Source organism: Podarcis muralis, chromosome 2 (genome assembly GCF_964188315.1).
Source record: "Podarcis muralis chromosome 2, rPodMur119.hap1.1, whole genome shotgun sequence".
Lineage (NCBI taxonomy): Eukaryota > Metazoa > Chordata > Lepidosauria > Squamata > Lacertidae > Podarcis > Podarcis muralis.
In genome coordinates, this window is record NC_135656.1 from 94,309,509 (window position 1) to 94,333,948 (window position 24,440).

At 43.1% G+C, this 24,440-nt stretch overlaps 1 protein-coding gene across 2 annotated transcripts in view; it reads left to right on the forward strand.

The window, feature by feature from the left end:
• The first annotated feature begins 581 nt into the window (after nt 1-581).
• The window catches only part of PDZRN3 (PDZ domain containing ring finger 3), a 173,588-nt gene continuing 149,729 nt past the window's right edge, over nt 582-24,440 (forward strand). The window contains exons 1-3 of one of the 2 annotated variants that reach the window (XM_028719371.2): nt 582-1,436; nt 11,823-11,909; nt 15,496-15,603. In XM_028719371.2, the coding sequence (XP_028575204.2) occupies nt 717-1,436; nt 11,823-11,909; nt 15,496-15,603 (915 nt within the window). In that variant the 5' untranslated portion in view covers nt 582-716. The remainder of the gene's footprint in view (nt 1,437-11,822; nt 11,910-15,495; nt 15,604-24,440) is intronic. The other variant, XM_077925029.1, reaches the window with a different exon arrangement.

A 24,440-nucleotide genomic window follows, 5' to 3' on the forward strand; every position in this document is an offset into this window, starting at 1 on the left:
CAAACAGCTGTGCAAACAGATTCCCATAGCGCTATAACTAAGACCGCACAACCCCCTCCTTTTTCATATCGCCAGCATGCCTTCGTAGAGATGATTGTGCTCACGAATAAACAGCATTCTTAGCTGCGCTGGACAAAAAAGCGCGCGCGCACACACATGAAATTGAGCCAAAAGAGGGGGGAAATGGGGGGAGAGAGAGAGAGGGCGAGTGCAGGAGGGGTTGGGAAAGGCTGCGTGAAGGAGGGGCGGAAGGAGAAGGGGTGGGATGGGGGGAAAGTGGGAGAAGGCAACCTGCGCTTTCACTAGAATCAATGCGGTAGAGGATTCCTCCCCAGCATTTTCGAGGAAGTCTGAGGCAATTAGTTCAGTCAGTAGACAGCCTGCAGCCAGCCAGTCTAGGCTGCTCCCAAGGACTAGCGGAGGAACCAAGAAAGGAGGGCGGCTGCAGCTAATTCCCTAGGATCTCTGCAGTTTGGGGACTTCGAAAGAGAGACAGACAACTGTTTGGGGGAGGCTGTGCAGTTTGCGGGTGGGCGATTTGAAATTTTGGAGGGAGGGGGAAGATAGTATTGCAACCCCCCCCCCCCGCCACCTCTTTCCCCAAGAGGAGTTTTGGAGCGAGCGCTTGCTTGCTTGCGCGCGTTTTCCTTGGGGGTTTCCGCTTGTTTGCTTGTTCCATTTTTTTCCCCCCGAGAGCGTGGGGCGTCGGCGGGGCGATGGGCTTCGAGCTGGACCGCTTCAGCGGCGAGGTGGACCCGGACCTGAAGTGCAACCTGTGCAACAAAGTGCTGGAGGACCCTCTGACCACCCCTTGCGGCCACGTGTTCTGCGCCGGCTGCGTGCTGCCGTGGGTGGTGCAGCAAGGCAGCTGCCCGGTGAAGTGCCGCCGCATGTCGGCCAAGGAGCTCAACCACGTCCTGCCCTTGAAGAGCCTCATCCTCAAGCTGGACATCAAGTGCGCCAACCGGGCGCGCGGCTGCGGCGCCGTGGTCAAGCTGCAGCACCTGGCCGAGCACGCCGAGGCGTGCGGCTACTCGGCGGCCCGCTGCCGCCACCGGGGCTGCGCCGAGGTGCTCAACGCGCGCGACGTGGAGGCGCACATGCGCGAGGCCTGCGCGGCCCGCCCGGCCGGCTCCTGCGAGCGCGGCTGCGGCTTGGCGCTCACGCACGGCGAGCGCCAGGCCGGCTCGCACTGCTGCCTGCAGGCGCTCAAGGCGCACGGCGCCGCCCTGCAGGCGCAGCTGGCCGGCCTGGAGAAGGAGCTCAAGAAGGAGGCGCTGCGCGCCGGCAAGCGGGAAAAGTCGCTCCTGGCGCAGCTCTCGGCCGCCCAGCTCGAGCTCCAGGTGACGGCGCTGCGCTACCAGAAGAAGTTCACCGAGTACAGCGCCCGCCTCGACTCCCTCAGCCGCAGCCTCGCCGCCTCGACGCCCAACAAGGTGAATCCGCACGGAGGCCCGCCTTGGCCCCAGCATCGCCCTTCCTTCCTTCCTGCCTGCCTGCCCCCCCCCCCCGCCAGCCACTCGCCCTCCATCCTCTCTCAGGCGCAGCAAAGAATCCCGCGGCATCCTGAACAGGCTGCGCCGGTTTCTTTGGGGCAAACCTTCCCCCGCTCCCGCTTCGGTGGCTGAAGCGCCCTCTCGCGCCTCTGAGGAAGCAAGTGGCCCAGGCAGGCTCCCCTCTCTCGTATGGGACAGCTGCATGCTGCATTGCAGGGAATTGGACTGGGTGATTCTCGGGGTCCCTTACGTGATGCAGATGCGTTAGTCTGGAAATGAGCTGGGATAGTCGTGGCTTCGAGCTCCGCGTTGGGCAAAAAAGATTATTGCGTCGCGGGGGGATTGGGCTAGATGACCCCTTTTAGTCCCTTCCAACCGAGCCAAAACTTTGGCATCCCACAGAGGGGCGAAAATCAGAAAGGTAATTTCCAGCAACAACAACCAGGGGTCTTGTGACATCTCGATTTTATGATTTAAGTTGCCACAAGCCCCCTGGTTGCTGCTGTTGTTGGTAGTCATCCTTCTGCCCCCCTCCAAATGACACAGTTTTTGGGTCACAGGACCCAGCGTTTGCACAGTAAGGCATGGGAGCATCCTTCTAGTTTTGTCCCTGGTAAATAATTCCATAAACAGAATGCTGCAGGGCGCGTTTGCATCCTCCCTTCTTTACACCTCCCATATTCAGACCCCTGGCAAGGCAGTTCCAGGACCCCTACGGAACCTCTGAGAATGTGTCATTCATCACATTCAGGCGAAAGCTAGAGGTTTGGCACTGATGTTTTAGTGAGAGTAAATACCCCTTTGGAACAAGCACAACAAAAGGAGAAGCAGCTCCCGGTCCCAAGTGCCAGACTTTTGGCATCCTGTGGTGAAAGTTGTGTTTGTGTGTGTGTGTGTGTGTGTGTGTGTGTGTGTGTGTGTAGATAGGTTCCGGCCAGACAGAAGGTAGCAGGGAGGAGACAGGATTTTTGTTGTTTATTTTCTTCTCTTTTCCTCATTAGTAAGGCTTGGGAGTCTGCTAAGTGGTCAAATCTGTCCCCCGCTTTCCCCTTTGAAATCTATTTTTTTGCCTGCCTGCCCTCCCCCCATCTCCACCTCCCTCTCTCTCCCTTTGCTTACAGACATGTCTGTCAGCTGCAGCTTCAGCCAGCTGGAAGGCTCAACATGAAGGGCAAATATTTACAGCTAAGCTGCTCACCACTAACTTGGGAGAAACAGGACCTGCCTAGGAAAGGAGGGCTACAGAGAGAGAGGAGGGGGAAGGAGAGTACTATCAAAACATAAGAGAACTTATACCAAGTTCCCATGTTCACTGCGCTACATTTTAAAAATGAAACAGAATTCTTCTCATAACCGTGACAGCTGGCCTCTTGGGCAGTCTTTCAGGTGCTACATTGTGGGGTTTGTTTACTGCAACATCCGTGTGTGTTTAAACACTTTAGTATTTCCTCTCAAACATGGATGAGTGCTGTTTTTCCCCCTGGAAAGCGTTTTCATATTTTTCCAACACACTCTTCCCACTCATGGCTACATTTGATAGATTTAGTGTTTGAGTCTTGCTTGCGTGTTTTGGTCAGAGAGAAAGAAAAACATTAGAAGTTGTAAAGTGGGAGGCACAGAAAATAAGCCTGTTGAGGAAATCCAGGTCACAATTTCTTTTCCACTCTTCCTCGCCCCTTAAAAGGGGACTTTTATGAACTCGAAATGGGTGCCCCCCCCCTTGAATTCAACGTTGATTTTGAATCTCTGTTAGTAACCAGGATCATAGAATAAGGACGCTCCCTGACCTGAAAGCTTTCTAAATGTGACTTGCTAAATAACATATTATTTCTAGAAGAGGCTTAGCTTGAGCATAAGGTCGCTAGGATCAGCCATTACAGAATATGCACAGAATTTAAAATCTTTAAAACTTGCTCTGATTTCCCAGAATAATAGAGCTCAATGGCAGTGTACTTGTAGGATAGATGCAACACTCTTCAGACTGATAGTTCTCCCACCTTTTCTTCAAAAAAATAAATAAATCTCTACAGAGTTTAGAGAATGGGGTTTTTGCACCTTTCATGGGCATCTTATGCCAATGGACAGCAGTTCTTTCTGTTAGAAAGTGTTTTCTGGTGTCCAACTTAAATCTTTTCTATCTCACCTTCAGAGAGGGTGGAATTGGCTATCCACATCCATAGAAACAACCCGGGATAGCTCAGTTGGTAGAGCGTGAGACTCTTTAAGTTCGTAGTCATGGGTGTGAGCCTGATGTTGGACAAAAGATTCCAATTGCAGGGGGATTGGACCAGATGAACCTCATGGCCCTTTACAACTCTACGACTCCATGATTATTATTAGCTTCTAAGCTCTATGCAGATGTTCTAAAACCAGCTAAAATCATTGTATGGGGAAGGGAGTAGGATTGCCCCCCCCCAACTTCCCCTGTCCCCAACCCCAATGTATTGATTACCCCTTGAGTACAATCATACAAGTTGTAAGTGCATATCTGTAGAAGTCCTCCTGTCTATCAGTATGTTCCTTCTGCCCTTTGTTCACATTGCTGGTCCTAATCCTATTATGCTTGTGGTGCTGATATGTAACATCACTTCTACAACCTGAGCTGGCCTTTTCTACATACTGTTGCGTTACTGACTTCACCATCATTCAAAGCAGATCCTGAAACGGTTCTCCTTTTATGAGATTCTGCTGCTTGGGTGACGGTCCCAAAGTGTCGCTAGTTCCTTCTTCTAGTGCTGAGGTCTGCGCTCAGCCCCTACCGCTGGTGCATGAATATTCATTGTTTATCCATCTGCTAGTGGCTATCTGGCACTTTCAGAGGTGGTATGTCCCTGCCCTTACCCCCTGTGTTACAGCAACCATTTCAAATGTCTTCCTTGTTGCTTGGAATAAGACTGTGTTTTATTTACATTGGTGCACACTATCACTGTAGATAAAGTTGACTCACATTGGGGTGCTGATTTCCACTGGGTTCCTGCTAGGATGCCCCTTCCTGATGTGAAACCAGTGTCTGGATACCCAGGAGAGAGTGTGAAATGCACACAGCTTCCTTAATTTCCCTATGTCCTAAGCACTTGAAATTTTTCAAGCCTGATTCTGCAATTCACAGTTGCTAAGGAAGCAAGCTGTGTGCATCTCATAGTATGTTTTTGTGAGTGTCCAGACATGGAGTGATCTCATCATTGGAATATGTAATGTCTGAATCAACTTTTGGTCTTTGTAACTGTTCTGTGGCATTATTAGATTACTCAACTGGGTGTTTTAGTTGCTATTAAAAAAAAAAAAAAGCACATAGCCCCCCAGATAGTGTCTACAGTACGCAGTGTGTGCAGCAATGTTTTCATCAGATTTATGGACACAGCTGGTTAACATGACTGTTTGTTTTCAGGCTGTCCACAAAAAGGCTGTTATGCACTTTTCAGAAAAAGGCAGCGTGTAATCTGCAGAAAGCCAAAAGGTGTCATGTCACCACAAAACTGTGGTGTAGTGCTCAATCAATTACATGTCTTTCACAGCCATTCGGGCAACTTTCCAAGATTAACAGTTTCAGCCAGAAGAAGTGCAATTAGAAAATATACATCTTTGTGCGCTGGAGAATTGTGAAGGAAGACCAGCATGGGGATTGTCCTGCCACATGGCTCGCTTCGCTGGCGTGTGTATGGAGAGGGAATGGCTTGCTTCCAGTATTTTGATCCCTGGATTATTTAATCAGACAGCGATGTCAACATAGTTGTGTGCTGCGAAGGGCAAAGGATATAAGCAAGTGGCCAGGCATGCACACTGGGCTCAGGGATTTTGTAGATTCCAAAATATTCAGGCTAGCTGTAGCACCTAATATAAAACAGTGTCGTTCAATAGATTCAACCGCTATGGTCTTGTGACATCAAAACCCAATTTGGGAATGCTACAATTTGGATTGGGAGAATTTTGCGAATATCTTAATGTCCTTAGGTTCTTATCTCTAATCAGATGTCTATAGTCCAAATCCTTCAGACGATTTGGAGCTTCCACTTCCAGCTACTGTGGTTTCCTGCCCAAGACAAGTGGGACAAGACCATTTTACTGCTGCTTTGAAAACCATTCTACCAAATAGTTCAAGGCTTACTGAGAAGAGGCACATCCATAGTGCCTTGAAATCCTGCCTTCTCGCTTTGTCTAAGACCATCAACTTGTACATTCTGCCATTTAATATCCAGCAGTGAGAAATATTAGTCATGCAACACATGGCTGTCCTGGCATGATTTGCAGTTCCAGTGCCATGCTATATGCTAAGCCGTTGTGCTGGTACTGCAGTCATGTTGCTCCATCTTGGGCACAGCATGACTCCTAGGGTTGAGCCACTTTGTTATTTTAGCTTTTAGTCTGTGTTAACGGTTTCTGGTACCATATTTACGTGTCCCTTTTTAAAAATTATCTAGAAGTATTTCTGCCTGTGCAGTCAGTGCAATAAGAAACCCTCGCAAATTGAATTTTAGGGAGATGGTAGAATCAATGATATGAGGTACTTGGAGGAGGGAGTGCTAAGTGGGCTTGGCACGTGACTGACGAGTGAATTTTAAGGAACAACAAAATCTAGAGGGTTCTTTGATTCATATATCTTTCAGGCACAACATCTAGGCAGGGGAAAAGTCTGATAGCCGAGTGTTCCAAGGTATTCTAAGTCTGCAATTCAATAACATGGAAGCAGTCTCCATTTAATTCAGTGGAGGTTACTTCAGGATTGCATTCTAAGGGCAGTATACTTATATAATTCTCTTCTTCTCTTCATAGTTTGCCTGATGATCCCAACCATTTAATTGGAAGCAGAATTTTCCCACTTTCTGTATACAGTGGACCCTCTGGATACGAACTTAATGGTAATTCATTCCGGGGGTCTGTCCGCAACCTGAAAAGTCTGTATCCAGAGGCGCCACTTCTGCGCATGCATGCGTGGTGAAACTTGGAAGTATAAACTTCCGGGTTTGACGCATTAGCAAGCTGAAGTTTACGTATCTGGAAGGATACGTAAGTAGAGGTACAACTGTACTTAAATGGTGCTTCCCCTGCCCCTCCCACTTCCTAAACAGCTATTACTGGCAAATGGTAAATTACCCAGAAACCTTCTGTGACTCAGTGGTGAAACTGAACCTATTGTTTGAGAATCTGTGTGCTAACCTATTGTAATGGGATTGGCTGAGAAATGAGGAAAGTTATGTTTTTACTCAAGAAGTGAGAACACTCCCAGTGTTCAGAATCAAATGTAGAAGGTAGCTTCCTAGCTCCAAAATACTCAGCTGGGATCTGAAGCAATTTCCAGAATTATGTTTAAGAGCTTGACTCAGCTGTGGGTAAGCAGCATGCCAGAACGATCAGATTTGTTGTAGAATCAGATGATCTGAGCTGGGTGGGGTTAAGCATGACCATTTGCAATAAAATGCTTTAAAATAATAATAATAATTTAGAGTGACAGTGGTAAGTTGTAAAGGAGGCAACTCTTTTAAGAGCTGTTATTTAAAATGGCATTAATCTCAAGATGTGAATTTCAAAAGGGCTGTTGGAGCAACAAGTTGTTAGTCCCTTGTGTGGTGGTGCTTTAGAAGCACATCTGCTAGAATTATCACCCAGTTTCCTCCCTCGTATTACTGTGCTAAAATGCAAACAGCGGATCAGTTATGGATATGCATGGCAAGCTAGCAGAAATCTTTTTAAATGCTTAGAACGTTTGTTTGTTTTTAACTGCCAAATATTGTGATGATTTTTATTTTTACTTTTTAAACTAGCTGGTTGATGCATTGCAGATCTTTCTATTTCTCACTCGCCCCCACCATTCGTCTTTTGCTGAGAAACAATCCAATAGTAATGGAAACCTTTTCCTTCAAACTTTAATTACAGCTACCATCCTGAGTGCAGTCACAGGGTTTTGTGACAATAACATTCTTATGTTTCCATTTCTGAACTTATTAGACCTTAAAAGTGGCCTCACAGGACTGGAAGTTTTTGCCTTGAAATATTATCTGACGTCTGGGCCAGGGGGTTTCCGGGAAAACAGTTTCACCTCTTATTCCACTGCTCTCCTTTTAGAAGAGTTGAGCATGCTAGAAAGCCAGTTAAAGGCAACAAGAGAAAAGAAAAGAGCTGGGTATTTCTTGAGGCTGATTTTTGATGCACAATCCTGTATATGCCCACTCACAAGTCTTAAGTCTCATTTAGTTCAACTGGTCTTACTACAAGGTACAGCAAACTCTAAACTTATGTGGGGTTGTGTTCCAGGGATAGAGCATAAAGCCCAAATCTTGTATAGTCCAAACTCAGTGGATGCAATGGTGGTTGGGATTGCCAAAATTTTATTTCCTGGATGCCTGACCCCTTTCTATTTTGTAAAAAAATAATTTTAAAAATTGCCAAGTGTGCAAAGCTGAATGTGCACAAGTTAAATGTGCATAAGTTGTGGGTCTACTGTCAATGGCTACAGGATTTCAGCTTCAGTGTTACAAATGAGACACAAATCAATCCGTTATGGGGGAAGGAATATGACTGAAATAAGTGAGACTTGCTTCTAAGTAAATAGGATTTGGGGGTGCCTTGCTCTACCACTAAACAACATTATAGTCCCAAGTATAAACTGCTGTGCAGTTTTACAAGTTAATTTGGATCTCTAGATTTCTGTAATTTATACCAGCTGATACTAGCTCTGGGCTTTTTTCTTTCATAGGAGTGACAGGAAAATATATGATGGCTTGAGCAACTCAGCAGAATGTTTCTCAAATGTTAATATAGTTTGACTGACAGCTTCACACTGAAATGCCAAGACGGTGGAGGGGGTGGGGAGCCAAGCTTAAAACATCTGCATTGCGTTATTAGGCAACAATTGTAATTTATGCCATTAATTGGATATGGAAACCAGACATGTTAAATAACTTCCTCAAATTCATGTGTTTGTTTATAACATTTTCATCTGTATAGAATCATAGAATTGTGGATTCTGAAGGGACCATGAGGGTCATCTAGTTCAATCCCCTGCAATGCCAAAACCTTTTGCCCAATGTGGGGCTCAAACCCACAACCCTGAGATTAAGAGCCTCGTGCACTGCCTACGTGAGCTATGGTGTCTGGGATGATGCAAGGTTCATGTGGCTGCCTTTTCCCTGTTTGTTTTCTTCCTAGCAGGGAGGTTGCAGAGGCTGCTGATGTGCACCTGATTATCATCACCCCAGATTAAATTTTAAGATGGCTAAGACTGAAAATTTAAATAATCAAATTAAATATTTTGAATGGCTTTCGATCATAATTCTTCATTAATAATAATAATAATACAGTGGTGCTTTACACCACTGTATACATAATACTTTACAAACAACAGATATGGTTGGCTCCTGTGAGACAGCATTTTAAAAAATTAAGACCTTTACAAGTTGTAATATTTATGTTAAAAATGCACACTGTTTTAGTCCAAAACAATGTTTAACTCATGGTGAGATTGGAAATGTCTTAAGTTGTAAAGATTCATGGTTGCCACAATCAACCAGGCAGTTATCTGGGTGTGTGATTGTCCGTATCAAATGCTAAAGATACCCACTTGCCATCATCTATACATAATAATAGTGTTGGTGGAGAGACAGCCCATTGAGAACCAAGCGTTCATAATGATAATTGAGTATCAGTTGCAAAATAATAAAGGAAAACTGGGTTGAGCGGAATGAATTCTTATAGTATAAGTATAATCACTTAGTTTAAAACAAAACATGCATTCTCTCTTCAGTATGCAGCAATGAATTGTGCTTTACTTCTTAATTATTTTCATTAAGAAGAGTTTGGATTTGATATCCCGCTTTATCACTACCCTAAGGAGTCTCAAAGCGGCTAACAATCTCCTTTTCCCTTCCTCCCCCACAACAAACACTCTGTGAGGTGAGTGGGGCTGAGAGACCAGAGAAGTGTGACTGGCCCAAGGTCACCCAGCAGCTGCATGTGGAGGAGCAGGGAATCAAACCTGTTTCACCAGATTATGAGTCCACCGCTCTTAACCACTACACCACACTGGCTCTCACTATTAAATCCCACTATAGGGGCAAAAGCACCCAGGCAATCGTGGCGTTTACCGTTGTGGTTAAATAATAACCAGAGAGCTTGCTCTTCCAGTGGCTTGAAGGATGCATGACTTCTTCAAGAACTCAAATAGTTGGAACGTACAAACTACACATGGCTTGATTCAAAGCCAGTTGAGGGGGACATCAGTGTTCTCCATGGTTCCCAAAAGCTTTGTGATCAGGCTGCTATGAATAATAGTTGGTGTTTTATTTTTAAAAAGTATATCCCTGACTGGAGCCTTTGGGCATTGGAGTCCAACATCATTTGAAGGGTAACAGGTCTGTCTGCCTCCCCCCTCCCCCCATTCAAAGCACAGGTGGACCAGAACTAAAATTTGAGTGGGGGGGATAGTGCATGCAGCGAGAATTTACAGTGGGGAAAATACAATGGGAAGCAGGCTTTGGGGAAGCCATAGAGCCTGGTGATATAGTTCAGCTCATTCTAAAAGAAATTTATATTTCATTGTATCAACTTTTTTATATTTACTGTATTTAAAAACAGAGGTCAAAGTTACTGAGCTGCACCTTCTCCAGATATACAGGGCTTGGTCCTTTTTCATTTGTTTCTTTTCATTTCTCTACTTTCTCAGTGTCATTTCATTCAAGTCAGTGAACTTTCTTTGGCACAGAAATGGGTGGAGGGATACGTCAGTTGTTGTATTCTTTGGTATTATTGGTCGGCGATTAAAAAGTACTAGAAGAATCCTCCAACTCTCCCAGGAAATAAAATGCTGCCACTTAGATGAATCGGATCAATTCCCCATCGAGCACAGTAACGCCAACCCTGAGTGGAGTGCGTCTTGAACTCTGCTCTCCAGGATCTCAAGTAGAAGTTGTTCTCAGCCCTGCTACCTGATACCCTATTAAGTGGAGCTGAAAGAGCTCAGACTTGAATCCTCATACATGCGAAGCATGCATTCTCCTTCTGAGCTATGGCCTCTCCCTTTCAGAATTGAGAAAGGGGGATGTTATGTTAGCACATGGCATTCCTATATTAGGGAACAAACTCTGCAGCAGACCAAGGCGACTTGGTCAGGAAACTGCTTCATAGCATGCATGCATTATTATTTCTGTAATTAAATGTATTAAACATTAATGGAGAGTTTCCCCACAGAGTTTTCCTGTAGGATCCAAAATACTTAGTGATGGATGCAGTACTGAGAAGGCATCTGCATACAAATGATTATTAAACTTAACTTTCTTGGTCTAAAGGGAGGGGAAGTTGTCATTACATGACCAACATTCCTACAGTTGCTTTGTTAGTAATGCCATTCCACTTCCTGGAACTTTCTTTCATAGGCACACATTATTCAGTTGTAACAACTGAATGCAGTCAAACCACTCTGAGTTTTTTGGTGTGGTGGCTAATCTTGTAGACACTGTGGCGTGAGGTGGAATATCAAGCATAGCATCTATTTCAAAGGGCCTCCGGGATTTGGTGAGGCTAATTGCCAGAATTGTGTAAAAATGGTTGTGTGCATCAGTCTTTGGTATGGAGAATGTCTACACAGTTTTTGTCTGCTATCATACTTGGTGCCTTCTTTATCAATTGCTTCCAATTTTTTTAATTTTTTTTTTAAATCCCTTCCCACATCCATAGAGATTTAGTGCAGGCATCCCCAACCTTCGGCCCTCCAGATGTTTTGGACTACAATTCCCATCATCCCTGACCACTGGTCCTGTTAGCTACGGATCATGGGAGTTGTAAGCGAAAACATCTGGAGGGCCGCAGGTTGGGGATGCCTGATTTAGTGTAAATGTCATCTCAATAAATAAAATGTATACAGTCAGGAAGCAGATGTGGAAGGAGGGCAAGAGAGAGAACCATAAGAAGTCCTTGCATTGAGAGTATCTGTGATGGAGAACCCAGCTGTATTCACTCAATTACTGCTGAATGTGAACCTCCATCCATGTTTCTCTCAGGGAGGTGAGCTTTGCTAATAACCACAACCAGTAACTTTGGCTTTTGTGTCACCAGCACCCTAATCTATTCAGTAAGAATTTCAGGATAAAAACTAGCAACAGCTTCACCTTAATATGAGCTGATTTCCTTGATCCAGTACTGAACCTTCAGGAAAACTTGCCCCTCAAATGATTTTCACTAGAATCTGTGGAGAAAATACAGCTCTATGTCCTCAAGTGTTTTTATGGGTAGAAGCCCTCACAAACACCAGCTTTTAATGTCTTTTTTATGAAGAAAAGCCTGCCCTAAGCTTGCCAGTGTTCAAAGAGTTAAATTGACTTTCCCTGTTCTTTATAGGGTGAAGAGACTAAAGCGCTGACGCTTGTTCTTCATCGTGATTCTGGGTCTCTTGGATTTAATATAATTGGTGGTCGGCCATGCATGGTATGTTAATCATTGATGTATATATGTGTTTCTTATTAGCATTGGGACGTTTTTTGCAGTGGAGGGGATGCTGTTAGGCACATATTCTGCTCTAGAAAGTATTATTTACATGGGCTATCTTCACTTGAACAAATGCTACCCCTATGGATACATTCGCGCCTCTCATGATGTGTTGCCATAGGCATCTGGTTGGCCGCTGTTGAGAGCAAGGATGCTGGACTAGGTGAGCCTTTGGTCTGTTCCACCAGAGCTTTTACTTTCATCTTAGGTAACAGCATAGGGGTGTTCCATCGTACGCACTATGAGGCATGTTCTGTCTCTGCTGAACAAGATAATGTCTGCACGTAATGCTAAGCCAAGCAATAGCTTAGTGTGAACACACAGGCTCCCAGAGGGAAGACTGCAGCCACTTTACTCCTCTTTCGGTCCTGCTGCCACTGTGCTGCTGTGAGCATAGATATCTTAGAAGTCTTCGCTTCCTGTCTGAACCCAAGTTTGACCACATGCTAAGCCTAACTATGACTTGGCTCCCAGCTGCAGGAGGACCAGAGGATGAGCAGAACTGCCTCAATCTTCTCTAGGGTTCTAAATTAGCAGGGTGCCAGGCACATTTTGCGACGAAAGATTCTCCCATTTGTGAGCACCTCAGAAAGTCTGGGTGCCATTTTTTTGTGCCTGGCTGACATTCAAGGATTACTGAAATGTATTTACTTTGAAGCCTCGAAGTATGTGTTAAGGATAGACAATATATTAAGGAGTTTAACAATAAAGAGTAGAGTGTTTTGAAAACTGAAGTACGGTGCCAGGATTTTTTTATTGTAAACACCAAATTAAACATGTATTAACAATTTCTGATATTAAGTGGGTCACTTATGTGAATTGCATATTAGTTCATACTTATCAAAATAATAAATAAAAAGTGTTGCTGACCCCCCCCCCCTCCCCTGTGGCGGCTAGATGTTCTGTTTTGGTACCCACAGCCCAGGTCCCAGAAGCCATTTGGCTCCTAGCTTTCCTATCCCAGTTTCTAACACTTGACTCTGGGATACCATGCATTCACCCTAACCTATGGTTTCTTAGACACTATGTGCAATCTGTATGATGATATTTAGTTTGGGACTTCATGATTTCACCTCAGCTTTTGCTTGACCTGGGCTTGGGCTTCTTGTAACTTAAAACAAACTCTTCATATTTATTGGTTGTTGTCGTACTGTATGAACAAAATCAACAGACCTCCCAAGTCTGCCTTGTAATGTATGAAAGGAGGGAGGCTTATTTTCTTGTATAAAGGTTTCTTTGAAATAATTTGGCAAGCTTGTTGGCTAATGCACTTTAATTAAACCGTTTCCTTGTATTTAGCAGCATTTTAATGACACTTCTGTGCAATCTCATTGATGCTGCTAAAGATCCCTAAAGATGTTTACCCAATTAACAAAAGTCGCTTGATAGATTTATCTCGTTCACTGGTATATAGTTATAGATGGGATTGGGCTGGGAATTGTCACATACAGCGGAATCCTGTGCGTGTTTAATCAGAAGTAAGTTATGTTTCGGTCAATAGAGTTTATTCCCAGGTACATATGACTAGAATTGCAGCATAAACCACATATTACGCTATTATATACTTAGCCGCTGAACTGTTACAGATTAGTCTTTCCATTTTACAGCCCAATGAAAGTATGGACTGTTCAGAATCTTTAGGGAATTGGATCAGCCGTAACGAACAACAATTATGTAACACTCTGCTGCCAGGCTCATACTTCTCTCTTTTTTTGCAGGGGGGAGTGACATTATGAGCGCCATCTCTCCACCCTGCATTGAAAAAGCTTAAAATATGCAAATGTTGTACTTATAAAACAACTTTTTTTGGTAAAGTCGCAGGGTTGAGCCAAATGCTCTCCTATTTTGCTTTTTGCCATGTGTAGTAAGTTTTTTCCATGACTGTTTGCAGACATTCTTTGTCCTTTCTTTCTACTTCTTTACTGTCATTTCTCCACAACTAATCCCAGCAAATTAGGGATCCTGTTCTGGATACGATGATGCCAAGCTCCTGCTCAGCCAGTCAGTTTTTACTATATCTGACCTTAGTTGCTAAATGAAATCCATTTAGAGTGAAGGCAATATTCATGTATACGTTAGAGCAGTTTTTGCCAATAATTTTTTTGGGCAACAGTGAAACACTTTTTCAGTCCTGTTATAGAAGGGCGAACCTCATTTTTCACCAATCAGTATTTCAGCTCAGTTTTACGCAGCAATGTTCTGAAACTACCTTGGAGAGTTCAGCTTACATAAGAAGCTGCCTTCTACTGAACCACACCACTCGTCCATCTTAGCTCTGTTTATACCAGTGTTTCCCAACCTTGGGCCTCCAGCTGTTTTTGGACTACAACTCCCATCATCCCTAGCTAGCAAGACTAGTGGTCAGGGATGATGGGAATTGTAGTTCAAAAACAGCTGGCAGCCCAAGGTTGGGAAACCCTGGTATACTAACTGGCAGCATCTGTCCAGGGTTTCAGACAGGAGCTTTTTTCCATACCTACCTGAGACCTTCTACATGCAAGGCAGATGCTCTGTGCATAGATCTGTGAGGTCTTGGAGCAACACAAACTTATTCTAAACTGTATAGTTTCCCTAACAGACAAGAGCTGTGTTAGCAATGCCAAAATCTAAATGCTTTTCCTTAATAAGCATTCTTCCAAGCCTTACCTAGGCTGTGTGTCTTCCCCTCCTTTCACCACTATTCTTACGCAGTAGGTTTGGGTTGGGTTGCTCTGCAGGTCACGATAGAACTACAAAAGGGGAATGGCCTATAGCTCAGTGTCAGAGACCATGCTTTGGGAGCAGAACATCTCAAGTTCAGCCTCTGGCATCTGTAGGTAGGGCTGGGGTAGATTCACATGGCTGATAAAAAGAACTGTCAGATTAAAAAAAAAATCAAGGGAACAGATTACAGCAACAGATTAAACAACAACAACCCAGTAGCTGACTATTGGAAACAAAAACTGGAAATCTGTCAATTACAACAGTGGTGGGCAGGGTTCTAATAGAAAACTACAGTTATGCCATGAAGGCATGGGAGAAGAGGACGTCCCCTGGCACCAACAGGAAAGGGAGCTGGTAAACATGTCTGGGGAGTGAGTTCCACAGGTTAGGTGGAAGACAGGGATCTTGGCTCCAAAGGCAGAAGCACCTGCTGATTGGCCTCCAGGAAGTTTCATGTGGGGAAGGATGGCTCTCTCTTCTCTTCCACCTCTGCCTTTAGGTGAGACCACTGGTGGGCAGAGGAATGGAAGAACCTCACATTCCCTCGCTTTCTATTTTATCTGGAAAATCCAAAACGGTGGCACCTTTGAATGGTGGCAAGGTAAACACCTACCTGTCTGTGGCTGCGTTTGGCATTTACCCACAGAAAGTGTGAGTGTGCTATATTGCTGGGGCACTGGGCAGCGGTGTACTGAAACGTCCATATGCCGTGCAGTGCTTAAATGGTGACCAGTGCCATGAATTCAACATGCTTCAATCTTAACCAGTGTTTACATTCTTCTCTCCTTCCCCTCCCCCCCCCCAATTTTCTTTCTTTTCAAAGGACAATCAAGACGGCTCATCTAGCGAAGGAATTTTTGTCTCTAAAATAGCAGACAGCGGGCCTGCTGCCAAAGAAGGAGGGCTGCAGATTCACGACAGGATTATTGAAGTAAGAATGCTATGTTGGATCATTCCTGATGGGCAGAATTCCCTCTCTATTCTTTTGTGTATAGGATACCTAAGGATCTCTGGCCTGGGAGAGTTGTGATGTGGGTAGCAGAGGCTAAAAGACCGGGCAGCTCAAATATGTTCAACTTGCTTCAATGCTGACCTTCCTGACTTTAGGTACAGTTCTTATCTAAATATAGAGGCCAGATTATGGAAGGTATGTGCATGTCCTGGCATTTTGAGGAGCTAGCATGTACTTGGTATGCTGCAGTTATTTCTTTCTGAAGCTGTTGGAGACGTGAAGTTATTTAGTTAAAACCATATGTGAAGGCAAGTATCTGTTGTGAGAACTGTGACTTTATTTAGCTTGGTTTCTAAGGCATTTTTTCCCCCAAGAGGACCAAAATGTTTTGAACAGATGATAAAGGACAGAAGCCCCTGTTAAGTGAGCTTTTAAAGCACATTGTGATGAGCTTTCCTGAGAAATTCCTTGAAGGGTTACTGAGCACTCTTTCTTTCTTTTTTTTAAGTTCGTAGTCTGGAGTTCTTCCCATTTTCCTAACATTTTGACTGTTTGAAAAAGCTGTTCCTGTTGTCAAGATCATTACTTAAGATGATAGTTTGAGCTTAAGGGGAATGTTTGATTTATAGAACGGAAATCGGCTAACTGCAAATCAGATTCCATTGTTGTCTATATTAGAATTTGTTCATTTTCTTTCATTGTTGCAAAAGCGGGGAAGTTGGGGAACTACTTTTATTTTTATTTAAGGAAAAGTGCTGCTTTTGTAGCCAAAGATAGCATGGAACAGCCAGTTTCCCCAAGACATGGAATTCCTTTGCTCTTATGTTCTGCAAATGAGCAATAAACAGCTGTTAAAGATTTTCTGTTGGCAAAGCGTGATATATATATTTGCTATATTCTGCGTGGATAAAGAAAACTGCATTCAACAGTGTTTTTTTGTAAGAGGAGAAAATATTATGGAGAACATTTTGTGCTAGAAAGCATGTTTAAAGGTGCAAATGGAGCGAGCCAACACACATATTATTTTTTTTAATTCAACTGATTTCAAGTTATAATAAATTTTGGAGCAGGCTATCTGCAAAAAACACCTAGTTGGTGGGCATTCATGCAATCCTTTCAGTATAAAATGTTTTAGGACCTGAAAATATTTTTGTTCCCTTCAAGCACTCCGTTAGCAGTGGATCTTTGTCAACTTTGTAATACTTGAGGACATGCACAAAAAGACTGCCATCTCTGATTATCTTGTTAATATTGTGCAATATGTAGAAGCAGGATGGAGGCTCAGGTGTGCAGCAAGAGAAGAAAGAGGGTAGAAAGGCTATATATGAAGCAAGGTAAAGTGAGCACTAAATACCTCATCTTGCCCAGAATAGGAAGGCTCCTGACATTTGCCTTCTTGAGACTCTTCAAATTAAAGCTGAATGCAAACAATAGTTGAAGCATGCAGTATAATCTGTGCAAATTTACTTGAAAGTAAGCCCCATCATGTTCATGTAGGAGCAGAGAGATGTTATTCTTCATTTTGAAGAAGTAAATCATACGGACAACCTTTCATCGTCTTTGAGTGCGGGTGCTTGTGAAAAATAAACTGGCTATGAAAATAACAGTATAGGTGTGTGTTTCCTTCTACAAAGGAGCAGCTTGTAAACCACTACATAATTTTACATGTACCGATTAGCTTTTGGCTATGCATGCACAGTGATGAATCTCACCTTAATAAGTTACTCTCCTGAAACAAAAACGGAATATCTCTGCAGTTTAAAGGTTGTTCATTTGTGCCATAATATTAACAGTTGATGATTCTTGCCCCCCAAAGTGGGTTTGTAGCGACCAAAGAGTAGAATTTGAGTTCCGTACATGTACAGAAAAATGTTACGGGGGGGGGGGGGGAATAAGCATGGCATTTTATTAGCATCATCATCAATTTCCTGTGTGTGTCCACTGAGCAGAAATCTTCAGGCTTCAAAGGCTCATAATGCCTGCATAAGTTATCTTCAGTGCATTGCGATAGCCTTAGCAGGAAGAGGGAGCTTGTGATGGTTGAACGTTTGAACCATGTTTTATCTCTTTAATGTCCAAACACATTAACGCTATCTGGACTCCCTCACAGAATCCAATCTAATGTCTGAGGGCAAAGATACATTTCAAAGGTGACCTTGTCCAGCTGAATAAAAGAATGTGGAGCTAAGGAATAGTGATGTCACTGTAGTTATTAATCAGTCGACGAAGGTGTCTTCTGCTGAGCAATTGAAACATATTATTTTAGATTTATTGATCTGGGTCCTAGTTTTATCATCCTGGCTAACTAGCAGAGTGGAGACGGCAATCCACTCTGTAGAAGAGCAAGGCGGAGTGCTGTCTTTTAAATAGCAAGTTACAGTGCAATTTACCCCATGCTGCTCTTCAGCAATATCCATTCATCCAGGTTCCACTGAATGAATGGAGCAGTTCTTTGCATGTGGTAATGATAACCTCTGAAGGTGCCTGTGCATGTGAAGTAAGACAGTTTAAAAATGTGTGGCAATGTCTTTGGCTGGTTTAATAGTCTATATAGGCTCAGTTTATTGCCCTATACTAGTTTCCCATGAACATGCTAATCTGGGACACTGTGTTTCCACTAGTGTACATGTTATCTGAAGTGTGGATTGTACAGGGTGAGCCCTTTAAAAGAGGCCCCGTGGATACAGAGTACTTTTAAAAGAGTCACCCTGTAGTTGGCGTCACTAAAAATAAATAAAAAATCTACCGTCTGGTAACCAAGGGCAAGTCTTGACTATAGGACCTGGTTCATTTGGAATGAAACAGTGTACAAGACAGTTTGGATATAATGCTAAGCCAGGGAGGAGCAAAGTGGTACCATTATGATTAACCATGTTGTGCCAACAAGGCCAATGCCAGCATGATCCTGGAGCAATCTTCAAAATGTAAAAGAAGAAGAAGAAGAAAACTTAATAGCAGAATTTGCAAGCATTCATCTGTTTAATTGGTATGCTCCAGTTTGGGGGGGGCTGTGCTGCAGTTAAAACAACTAAGAACAAGTTGTGGTATTTGGGAAGGTTTCAGAGCCTATGCATTGTGTGGAAATGGTATCCCACCTAGCCCACTTCCAGGCACTTCTAAGTTGCAAGTGCAAAATCTGCAAAATGATGGCTGTAATTTGGAGCTCGCCCTCTTTTAAAGCCATTCAAGTTGGTGGCCACCACTACATCTTTTCAAAGTGTTGGTGCTGACCTTTAAAGCCCTAAACGGCCTTGGTCCAGTATATCTGAAGGAGCGTCTCCTCCCCCATCGTTCTGCCCGGACACTGAGGTCCAGTGCCGAGGGCCTTCTGGCGGTTCCCTCCCTGCGAGAAGCGAAGTTACAGGGAACCAGGCAGAGGGCCTTCTCGGTAGTGGCGCCCGCCCTGTGGAACGACCTCCCATCAGATGTCAAAGTGATAAACAACTACCTGACATTCAGAAGACATCTGAAGGCAGCCCTGTTCAGGGAAGTTTTTAATATGTGACATTTTTGTGTATTTTTCATCTTTGTTGGAAGCCGCCCAGAGTGGCTGGGGAAACCCAGCCAGATGGGCGGGGTACAAATAATAAATTATTATTATTATTATTATTATTATTATTATTATTATTATTATCTTATTGGATTGAATTCCTTAGTTTAACTATGTGCTGGGTGGATTCCCTATATCAAAACTCTCATTAATACACTTTTATTAAATGAATGACCTTTTCTATCAACAGTTACAGATGGGTAGCCGTGTTGGTCTGCCATAGTCAAAACAAAAAAAATTCCTTCCAGTAGCACCTTAAAGACCAACTAAGTTAGTTCTTGGTATGAGCTTTCGTGTGCATGCACACTTCTTCAGATACCTGAAGAAGTGTGCATGCACACGAAAGCTCATACCAAGAACTAACTTAGTTGGTCTTTAAGGTGCTACTGGAAGGAATTTTTTTTGTCTTTTCTATCAAGATCAAGTGCTTTCACACATTGCTGAGCTCGTGGAAAAACCTCCATGTCAACACTGATATGATTTGAGGGGTTTTTAGTGATCCGTAACATCAGCTAGGAAACTACACCTTATGGGCACTTTCAAACAATGTTCATGTATTTGCAGAGATGGACACTACCTCATAAATCAAAACGTATTTTTAAACCCAAAGTAGCTAGCAACCTCTTAGCTATTGTTTACATGGTCAAAGGGCAACTGAAGTGAACCAAGTTGAAAGATATAAAAGCGGGCTCTAATGACGCAATCAAGCCATAATAAATAACTCTGAAGCCTGCTGATTTCTGTGGCAGAATAAGACACGTGCTTCCATCTTTTGCACTAAAATTAAAGGACAGTTAAAAGTGCTTACCTTTGCTTGGATTGCACCTTAAATAATTCAGAACCTCACAGTTGTCTCCTGCTTTCAAGTTAAGTGATTAGTGTCTATTGTGGAATGAATCTGTCTTGATAGCCGATTCATAATTACGCGTGTGTCTTGTTAACGGATATGCAATGATGTCAGAATGATAATTAACAATGTTGTAAATGAAAACACCCAGAGATTCCCTCCTTGCACAAAGAAAACCCAAGTCCACTGATGTCTCGACCACACGAGCAAGTCATAAGGAACATATACTTAAAAATAACATCAATATACAAGCCCAGAAAGTACGAAGTTTGAAAATATGATCCACAGCATCATTTCTCCCCCTGTATCCTTTATCCATAAGCACAAAAGTTTTTCAGAGTTATTATTTTTAAATGCTTGAAGGCATAGATTTATTTTCATGGGAGAACTGGGGGAAGGCAATTTTCATTATTGCAAGTTAGTGAAGTGCTATAGCACTGCTTGAGTGAACAAATATTTTGTCTCTTCTCTCCCCTCCCCCAACACCCCAGTGTATGAGATAACTTTTTTTTGTTAGGCTACCGGTACAGTTTCCAGGGAGGATGATTGCATTTCAACTATTAATAGTGTCTGAAAAAAGAATAGCGAATTCATATCTGAATTAAAGGCTGGATGTTGCAAACTGGCAGAAGATGAAACAGAGAAGTAATATATTTATAAAGAGAAAAATCTGTAGGCCAGAGTGAAAACAGGAGGTCCATTTTTTCCCCTCTAAAAACATTCTCTGGGATAAAGCACTCTTCGATATTGCCTCAGTCTGACTTGAAGAAGGCAAAAAGAAAAACCAAACTGAGCTAGACTTAAGAAAAGAATAGAACAATGCAGATATAATTAATCGCTGTTATTATATTTCCATTCCTTTCTGATGCAAAAGGGGGCAAATCAACTTGAGGAGGGGGTGGGAATTGGAAATAGAGAGAATAATGTCTTCCAGCAGAGCTGGTCACATTAAACACATATTTTTAAACGTATAACTAAAGGAGAGTGTCTGACTTGTAAGCCAAGCCTTAGACAAGGACCTTTCACAGATTAGCAGCATTCTATTGCATGCCCAATGTAATAGAAAATTCACAGCGTGTAGACACACTGTGTGCCAGGGACATTTCATTTCCACCGGGGCCTGGAAATATCTCTTTAATGGATCTTATTTAAATAAGAAAAGATGTAATTAGGCATCTACATAACTAAAAAAGAGGGGGGGGGGACCAAGAGATAAATAATAAGGCACTTTAATGACCAAAATGTATAACGTTTTGGAACTTTGTGGGAATGTCCCCTCCTCCCCAAAAACCTGTAGAGCATTATCAGTTGGAAATAATGCCATTTGAACAATAATGGTGGAAGGTCTGTTATGTAAGAATCAAGTTGGCTTTCAGAACTGAAAGCAAAGTTGGTATTGGCTAGTTTCTCAGTTTTAAGGGTTCCATTTATTTATTATATACTTAGAGTGAAAACCATCTCTGATTGTCTATGATTTTGAAGCCAAGATAGCACCACCAAAGAACGAGAGAGGAGGTACCAGCATGTTTGGGGGAATCCTGAAAGTTGTAGAAAGACCCCTTCTAAAGAAGACACAACCCCAACAGGGCAACCCTCTCCAAAGCTCAATGAGGACTGAGCATGCTCAGTGAACATAGAATGGTCCAGGCTTGTTGTAGTGGGGGATTAAAAAGGAATATTCTGGGAGAAGGCACAAGTTCCAGGCTGGAAAACTGAACAGGACAAGTCCACATTGCAACATTTAATTGCAGGTCCCACTTGTTATAGCCAGCTTTTGTAATGAAAATACACAGGACATTTGCAGATGTGCAATTTCTGTGAAGAAATGAGTGTGATGTGGCTACCTTGTGTATTTTTCTTGGTACTTCTTGGACACCAACAACATTGGTGTGTGTGTGTGGGGGGGGTATATGTAATCAGTATTGTGTGATCTTCACAATCAGGAAATAGCTGACTTATGATAAGCATAAGGTTGTCATGTGTAGTTGTCTCTCTAAATTTGCGTTATGCCCTGCTCTGCAAAGAAGCTGTTTTGTGCTGTGCCACACACACACCCTTGACAGACATTTGATGGCTGGTGTCCCCATGACTCTCCCAAAATTTGAAATGTACTGACTGGTTCAAACAATCTCTTATAATGCTACAGAGTCCACAATAACCTTTTCATACCAATCACAGTTTAAAATGTGAATATTGACTCTCCATTTCACATACGTTCTGTTGAATTGATACTGAATATCATGGATTCTAAATATATGCCTACAGAAATCCAACTTTGAGTCTAGACTATGGGGGAATGTGACTTCATAGGAAAATGCATGTACGACAGCATCCAAAGCATAGATTGAACTGAACAATGAACAGGCCTAGTAAGTTAATTTCACACCAGCCAACTGATTTTTTTATAGTGGGAACTGAAATTCATAATAAAATGAATCCAGTGACTTACAATGGATGTTTACCATTCTGCTGGTCAGCACATGATAAAATATTTGTGAACAGTGCTAACAAATCACCATCTAAATTGTGCTAAGTGAAGTTGATAAACATATAACTGAGATATAAAAATGTAAGAATTTGGAGGTTTTTTCACATCTGGATTAGTTCCTTCAGTTTTCTGTAATCCCCTGTATAATTTTCCACATTTGAAGCCAAAGTCATCATGATTTAACTGTTGGATTTTAATTGGTGGGCTTGAACATTCTTTTTGAGACTCCACAGAGCAAACACTGCAGAGGTCTTTCCCTATCTGTAGTATTATTTCATGCATATCACAATAATTGGGCAATCAGGCACAATCATCCTTAATTTACTACATGTGCAGTAAATTACCATGTCAATTGTATGAAGTGATATGAATAAAATTGGCACAAATAAGCTAAAAAGCTATTAAATATTCAGAGCGCTGCTCTTCAAAATTATTTAAATATATCCAGTGTGGTTTCGTTTTGTTTAAACACTTGGTCTTCAGGAATTGCAGTAAGATCAATATAAATAGTAAAGATACTCCTGAGTTTTGTACAAACTTACTTAGGTTTCGGCAGAACTGGGTCTATATGAACCTTAAAATTTCAGTAGTTGATTCATAGCTTTTACAACGACAAAACCAAATGCTACTCCTAAGTCCAATACTCGGTTAATGATGTCTGAGAGGTATGTAATTAGGAGGGTCAGAAATAGGTAGATTGCATATTACATATTCAGTAAGATTAAAAGCTTCAAGTTTGGTCCATGTTTTTTCAGCTAACGTTTCCATGCCCACACTTAACTGATGCCATACCAACAGCCCAAGACACATGTTCACATGGGCTGTGTGGATATTCACTAGGAGGCACTGGACATAGTTGTATCTGGGTGGAGTTGAGGAGTATTCAGTTGCTGTTCTTCTCTTGTGTAAGAGAGTTCTTGTCTAGCTTCTTCTCTGGTGTGCCTCTTAAGATTTTTAGAAGTCAGATTCTCAGGTCTAAGAGCATTTAGCTTCCTGAGCCAAGATAGGTTAGCCCACCTGTTGACACTTGAGGACCCCTAAGTCATTGGTCACCAAAAGGAGCTATGATTCCTCTGCCAGTACAGGCTCAGTGTGAACTTAGTGCCACCAAGACAAGGTGGCTGCTCACCAGTTTCAATCTTCAGAGACTATTTAGTATAAGCCGCTGCCATAGCTGAGGTTTATATCCACTAATGCTTGTGCCAGATGAAGGCTCTTTGATCCAACCAAATGTGGAGGGAATCTATTTTTGCTGATCCCTCGTTTCCCGTGTTGCTCCATGCATGTCCCAGAAATCTGCTCCAGACCTTTGGGGGACCCTTTGGAACAGTGTAGGGGAATGTGGGGTGGAGGGGCTGGGGAATCAGCACAAATTGCCCTCCTTCTCTGCTCTGCTGATCAGAGCCTCCCCCAGACCAAAGAGTGTTCCATCTGCAGAAGGACAACAGTACCCACCTCAGTAACTACAAGGTCTGAACAGCACTTGGGTTCGTCCACGTAACACCTATGAGTCTCTGAATTACCGCTTTGAAAATTTGGAAACGGCAAAGGGCTTCCATGTTTGCACAGGGAATTAACCATCTTTACCCTCAACTGCAGGGATGCGGGTGGCGCTGTGGTCTAAACCACAGAGCCTAGGGCTTGCCAATCGGAAGGTCAGCGGTTCGAATCCCCGCGACAGGGTGAGCTCCCGTTGCTCGGTCCCTGCTCTTGCCAACCTAGCAGTTTGAAAGCATGTCAAAGTGTAAGTTTGGCGGGAAGGTAAACGGTGTTTCCGTGCGTTCCTCTGGTTTCGCCAGAAGTGGCTTAGTCATTCTGGCCACATGACCCGGAAGATGTCTGCGGACAAACGCCTGCTCCCTCGGCCAGTAAAGCGAGATGAGCGCCACAACCCCAGAGTTGGTCACGACTGGATCAAATGGTCAGGGGTC